Source organism: Panthera onca, chromosome C1 (genome assembly GCF_046562875.1).
Source record: "Panthera onca isolate mPanOnc1 chromosome C1, mPanOnc1 haplotype 2, whole genome shotgun sequence".
Lineage (NCBI taxonomy): Eukaryota > Metazoa > Chordata > Mammalia > Carnivora > Felidae > Panthera > Panthera onca.
Genome location: NC_138346.1, coordinates 170,275,211 through 170,281,844, shown reverse-complemented (window position 1 = coordinate 170,281,844; position 6,634 = coordinate 170,275,211). Strand labels below are relative to the sequence as shown.

The 6,634-nt window shown below is 43.7% G+C and overlaps 1 protein-coding gene across 15 annotated transcripts in view; it reads right to left on the bottom strand.

The window, feature by feature from the left end:
- The window catches only part of DOCK7 (dedicator of cytokinesis 7), a 234,727-nt gene extending 229,454 nt beyond the window's left edge, over positions 1 to 5,273 (bottom strand). For all 15 annotated transcript variants that reach the window (XM_078451829.2, XM_078451830.2, XM_078451831.2 and 12 more), the window contains exon 1: positions 5,131 to 5,273. In XM_078451829.2, coding sequence (XP_078307955.1) covers positions 5,131 to 5,168 — 38 coding nt within the window. In that variant the 5' untranslated portion in view covers positions 5,169 to 5,273. The remainder of the gene's footprint in view (positions 1 to 5,130) is intronic.
- Positions 5,274 to 6,634: the final 1,361 nt, after the last annotated feature.

Sequence of the window (6,634 nt, the reverse complement as noted above, 5' to 3'; positions counted from 1 at the left end):
AAAAAAAAGATTCTGAGAGAGGTGGCAAGGTATGGGGTTCAAAGGACAAAACACGAGGTAAACTTTAGGGAAGGCACACCTTCAAGCTCATAAGAAAGATGGTTTAATGACATATAGGAACAGTAGCATGCTGAGGTTATAACGGACTCATGTTAGATGGTCTTGAACTTTTCAGCAAGAGATGGGGGTAGGGAAACAGACATTAATAAGAGAAAGGATTTAGAGTAAACCTCATTTCAAATGAGAAGACATTCATTAATAAAAGATCAATTCTGCACTGTTCTGCTCTGCCTCTAACACTAATATGCAACTAAGGGGCAAGAAAGAGGTTAGACACTGAGAGGTGCCTGGATGGCTCAGTCAGTTACGGTTACACGTCCAACTTCGGTTCAGGTCATGATCTTACGGTTCCTGGGTTTGAGTCCCATGTGGGGCTCTGTGCTGACAGCTCAGAGCCTGGAGCCTCCTTAGGATTCTGTGTCTCCCTCTCTCTCTGCCCCTCCCCCACTCATGCTCTGTCTCTCAAAAAATAAACATTAAAAAAATATATATTTTAAAAAAAGAAAGAGGTTAGACATTCAGCATTAAGATTTTGTAAGATGAGGGGCACCCGGGTGGCTCAGTCGGTTAAGTGGGCGACTTCGGCTCAGGTCACGATCTCGCGGTCCGTGATTTCGAGCCCCGCGTCGGGCTCTGTGCTGACAGCTCGGAGCCTGGAGCCTGTTTCAGATTCTGTGTCTCCCTCTCTCTGACCCTCCCCCGTTCATGCTCTGTCTCTCTCTGTCTCAAAAATAAATAAACGTTAAAAAAAAAAAAATTAAAAAAAAAAAACAGATTTTGTAAGATGAGTACAACAAAAGGCCAGGGAGGTATACGTGTCCAAAGTGATAAAAAAAAAGGCAGCATTGAAGTAGTTGGTATTATGTGGAAAGAATTTCTTTGATCAGGACTGTGAGAATGAACTGAACAAAGTAGACTGAAAGATTGGGCCTATACAGCCAAAGTTATGAACAGATTCAAAACAAAAAAAAAAAAAACAAAAAAATGAGGTTATAAATAAGCCTATATCCAGGAAATACTACTCCTGTAGGATTTTCCTCAAAAATAAAGATCTGATGAAAGCCTTTCAAAGTCTGCTTCTTAGGCAGCAAAATGGTAACAAATTAACAAAGGAAAGATGAAGTAGGTAAGGGTAACTTTGGGGATGCTAACTGTAGCACTGTTTGAAAATCTGGAAGTATCATAGAAAACATTTTGCAGAAAGAAAATACAGTCAATTAAAAAAAGTGTAATCTGAAATCAGAGGATTAGGGTTTGAATCCCAATTCAGGCAAATAATTTCATGCTATGTAGGCCTCAATTCTTTGTCTGGATTATGGGAATCATAATAACTGTAAATGATATAGGAATAACAATAGCAGCAGCTAACATTTTTTAATGCTTATAATGTTTCAGTCACAGTTCTAAGTGTTTTGTATGTATTAACTCACTTAATCTTCATGATAACCCCATGGAGGCTTTTATCCCCATTTTACTGGAAAGAAAACCAAGACAAGGAAGTTAGATCAACTGCCCAGAATTACATAGCTATTCTGTGGTATATGCAGAATTTGAACCTGTACAATGTGACTGACCTGCTATGTTCTTCACTATGTTCTTTCCCCTTCTCTGGGTAATAAAGATGAGAATATAGTAATAAGTGCTTTAAGTATATCCAAATGTTCATTATTACTGCTGAGTATCAAGTAACAGAACAAAATAATCCAAACAAAAGCCTAGATCATTAATCTACAGTCAACATTCCACAAAATTATATGCTAGGGGGTGATTATAAGGGGAGTAATGAACAATGTATATGCCTTGCCCTCCAAAAGCAGGGAGAACAGACAAGAGGCAATAATTGATATGAACAAAATATACATGCTGCTTTTCTATAATGAGCTGAGTAAAGTAGTACAATCAGTGATAAAGAATAAAGAGCTTTCAGAAATCGCAAAATCACAGCCTCAAGAAATAACAGCACTAAATGCAAAGGGTTAGGAAATGACTGAACCAGAAAAGAAATCAGTATAATTCTTTTTAAAGTAAAGATTTTGGAACAATCATAAAGCTTTAAACAGAAGAAAAAGAAGGCTTCGAATAGCAACAGGCTTTTCACAGAGCAACAAATTTCATATATGCACATCACAAAATGACTTATCACTCCCAAGAAAAGGTCCAACATCACATTATGAATATTATAATAATAAAAAATAATTGATGCTGGGCACTTATTATGTAGAAAGCTGTGTTCTAAGCACCATACAGGTACTGATCTGTTTAATTCTTTTTTTTTTTTTTTAACGTTTATTCATTTTTTAGAGACAGAGAGAGACAGAGCATGAGCAGGGAAGGGGCAGAGATAGAGGGAGACACAGAATCCGAAGCAGGCTGCAGGCTCTGAGCTGTCAGCACAGAGCCCAACACGGAGCTCGAACTCATGAACTGAGAAATCATGACCTGAGCTGAAGTCGGACGCTCAACCGACTTGAGTCACCCAGGCGCCCCTGATTTATTTAATTCTTACAACAACCCTATAAGGTAGGTCCTACTATTATCCCCAGTTTATAGATAGGGAAAATGAAGAAGTAAGGTGAAGTAACTTGCCCAAGTTTATTCAATGCAGGCCAGTGCTGGGATGTCAAACCTAGGAAGTTTATCTCCAGAGTATGTGCTATATATACTTCCTCTAGTAGGAAACTAATCAACAGAACAAGAATTTATTCAGAAGTGTTATTTGACCATATTTAGTAACAAGAATGAAAGTACCTTTCAGTCACAATAAGCAGATAATAATTCATCATCTATAACAGTTCTGTCCTCAGTCTTCCCTTCAAATTAATCTGCACATTCCTCCAATACTATCTCATCTACTCCTCTGGCTTCAATTACAATGTATTTGCTGATTCCCCAATCTAGACATCTAGCCCAATCTCCTGCATCCTCAACATCACCAACAACCTAATAAATATCTCTCCTTAAATGCTCCAGGAGCACCTCAAAATCAATAGGTCCAAAACTGAATCATCATCTCTTCCCATCTTGTTTCCCACCCTCAAATCCCATCTTCCTCTTGTACTCCCTTACCTCAATGACTGCCTCCATCATCCACCTGACTGTCCAAGTCAGAAACTTGTATGTCATCCCAGACTCGTCAGTCATCCTCATCTTCTGTACCCAATCAATAACCAATCACCTAAGTATCTCTCCAATCAATGCATGTCTCATTTCCACTGCCTTACTTAATGTGACAACTCTACAAGGCTACATTAATTTGAATTTTTGTTGTTTTGTGAAACTTCCTTTTTTTCTTGTATTTTGTCCTCTCATCTCAGCACAAACTCCATGAATGGAGAACAGATATTGTATATATTTCATATCTAACTCCCTAGTGGGCAATTTCCTGATCAATAAATATTCTCAGTGAAACTTGGTTCTATTAAAGAGAAATGAATACTAAGTATATATGTCAAGCAATACATTTTTAGGGATATTGCCTTCACAAACAAGACCCAGTTATTTCACAAAAAAATTAAAAAGAACAAAAGTAATAATTTCCTATTAACTCTAAGGATATACTAATTATTGTTCAGTGTTCAATCATAGTTACTAAAGGCCATGCACCATGCTAAACACTTTACACAAAGTATGCCACTTAATATTCACAGTGCTATGAGCTGGGTACTGTTACTGTACCCATTTTCCAGATGCCAAAACTGTAACTTAAAAGAGCTTAAACAATTTGATTAGAGTGCCAAGTTAGAAAGTAAGTCAGGATTTGAACCCATGGCATAATAGTCCGACACCAGAGCACATGTTCTTACACACTTTTTATTTTGCCTCTTAAAATGAAATGTGTTTTAAAGCGCAAAAGAATAATTACGCACAAAGCTTAAATCAAAAAGATGTTAGTTTTAAATGAAAAACGTGCCAAAACAGAGTAACCCTATGGAAGTTCAGGCAGTTAAGAAAAGACCTGTCTGGTCGGTCCAAAAATCGTTAAGATCAGCAAACTAAAAAGATCCAGAACCACAGAAATAAAATTGTCAAAAAAAGTAATGCATTCGAATGTTTCTTTCTTTTCTTGGGACATCATAATAGAACCAACACTGTCTAGTGTTTTACACATTAGTATATTTCACAATGAAATTCTACAGATATTAAAATCCCCCGCCGTATTTCAATTTTTGGTTCTGGCATCCTACCCGCCACAGGCTGGTAAAAGGTTCGGAAACCTCAACCATGATCACATGCTTACTTCCAGACTCCTAAAATATGAGCCAAACGGCCAGTGTAAAAAGAACACTGCCTATCATCCATCTTCGTCTGGTGCCATGAGAAACAGGCACACATTTAAATTCACATGCTACTAAGATGAAGCTTCAGCCTACAATTCGCCCAAGATTCGGCAGCTGCACACCCGAGGTGCAGACCACAAGCTCTCAACTTTTCATTGTGCCTATACGTTTTAGATTCTGGGTGCACAAGCCCACTTTGAATGGTCCCTAGGTTGCAAAGAGGAATCCTGTCAGATTTCTCCGGAAGGGTGGGAGGCGTAAGAAGGGGCGGCCTCCCACCAGCCCCGAGCCCGCCGCGCGCGGAACCTTTTGTTGGGGTGGAGAAGAGGGCGGACCCCCGCACCCTCCTGGGGGCAAAAGGGGGTGGGCGGGGAGAGAGGGGGAGTTAGACGCCGCGGCGGCCCCAGGCAGCTCGGGGGTGGGGACACAAAGAATTTGGGGAGCGCTGATCGGCCGGCCGGCGAGCTCCCCCACCCGCCCTGCAGTAAGCCGCCGCGAAACTCCAGGCCCGGGCCGCCGAGGAGCTGGCAGAGGCGGGCGCGCCGGCGTGCGGGGCTCCCCGCGCCCCGAGGCGAGGATCGGCGGCGGGTGCGGGCTGAGAGCCCGGGTTGGAGGGCGGCGCGAGGCCTCGGCGGCGCCCGCCACAGCCGCGACCCCCCTCCGCCCAGCCGCGGACCAGGCCGCCGGATCCCCGCGCCCGCGTCGCCACACCCACCCGTCTCCTAGGCCGGGCCCGGGAGGACTCCCGGCTCTTCCTCCCGCTGAGGCGGCGCGCCCCGCGCCTGAGATTTACCTGCTGATCTTCTGGGCAAAGGCGCGGCGCTCGGCCATGGCTGCTAAGGCGGCGGCGGCGGCGGTCTGGGCGCGGACGGGCGGGCGCGTGCCTCCTCGCTCACGCTCCCTCCCTCGCGGCCTCCGCCAGTCCCAGCTCCGGACCGGGGAGGCTGGGGCTGGCGGCCGGAGAGCCGGGAACGAGCCCTGCCGTAATGCTCCTGAGAGGCGCGCAGCAAGAAACCGCTCCTCCCCCAGCGCGTCAATGCCCGCGGGAGCCCGGGCTTCAGAACGCAGCTGCGGCCGGTTGGAACCAGAGGGAAGAATGGGGCGTGGAGGGAGCGACACGCCAGTCCCGGCTGCCTCGCTGCTGCGGGGCCCGCACGACCGAGAGAACACACAGAGCAGCCAGAGAGGGGCCAGCGACTTGGTGAGGCAGGAAAATAAGATTACAGAACGCGTGGGGGGAGCTTGGTTTTCCCGAAAAGGAAGGAGAGGAAATGGAAGATGGGTTTTGCCGAGGGGGGCTGTGCTCTGCCGCCCTGGATGGCTGGGTTCTTGCTCCTGCAGCGCCCATCTCCGAGCAGTTGAAAGCACTTTCTGTCCTACTTCGACCTTGTGAATGGGGTCTCACCAGAGAAAGAACAGTTTTTTCTTGTAGAAAAAGAGCCAAAAAAGATCTTTCTCCTACAGAGGTAACAATAATAATAGTTGACTTGTGATGCTTAGCAAGGCACAGGTTCAAGTTTTACATGCATGATCTTAACTTAATCGTCACAACAGCCCCTTAAAGTAAGTTTTATCAACATTTTAGACAGAAGGAAATTATTCCAGAGAAGCTAAGAGTCTAGCCCCAGGTCACACAGATGGGAACCTCTTCAACTAAGATGTTCAAACCCAGACTCCAGGCCTTTTCTTTGAAGATAAGTGTTTCTCTGTTAACAATACTCTTCCTGAGACTTACTTCCCCTTTTGGATCTCTTTTTCTATTTACAAATGTTGGACCATATGAACTCTAATGTACTTTACCATTTTGACGTTCTATTAAATAATCTCTGTTTACCACTCAAAATGATCTTGCCTGTTAAATCCTATAAAACAAGGACTAGCAGAAATCATGTCTTACTCTGTTGTGATCCCATAGTGTCTAGAATGTTTGGCTCCTAATGCATATTTGCTGATTACTGATGTTATCGTGAAACTAAGAAAAATAACTTGGTTTCTTGTGGTACCTTTACTCTTAAGTATTGCAAGGATTTATGTGTATTTTTTTATTCTATTCTGTCTGTGTCCCTCTGAGGTATGTTGGATACTTGTTTTCCTCTCTTTTACCTTTGGAAAATCTGTAGCATAGAGCCATTTGCCCAGTCACACACGAGTCAGGGGGTGAGAGCCTCAGTTAGTCAGATCCATAACTTCCTGTTCAGTGCTCTAACCACTGTGGAAGACTTCATTTTTGTATAACAATGCACGTTCCAGTAAAAATAGTCTGTTCAAAGAGGATTTTTGTGTAGCTTCTATTTAAA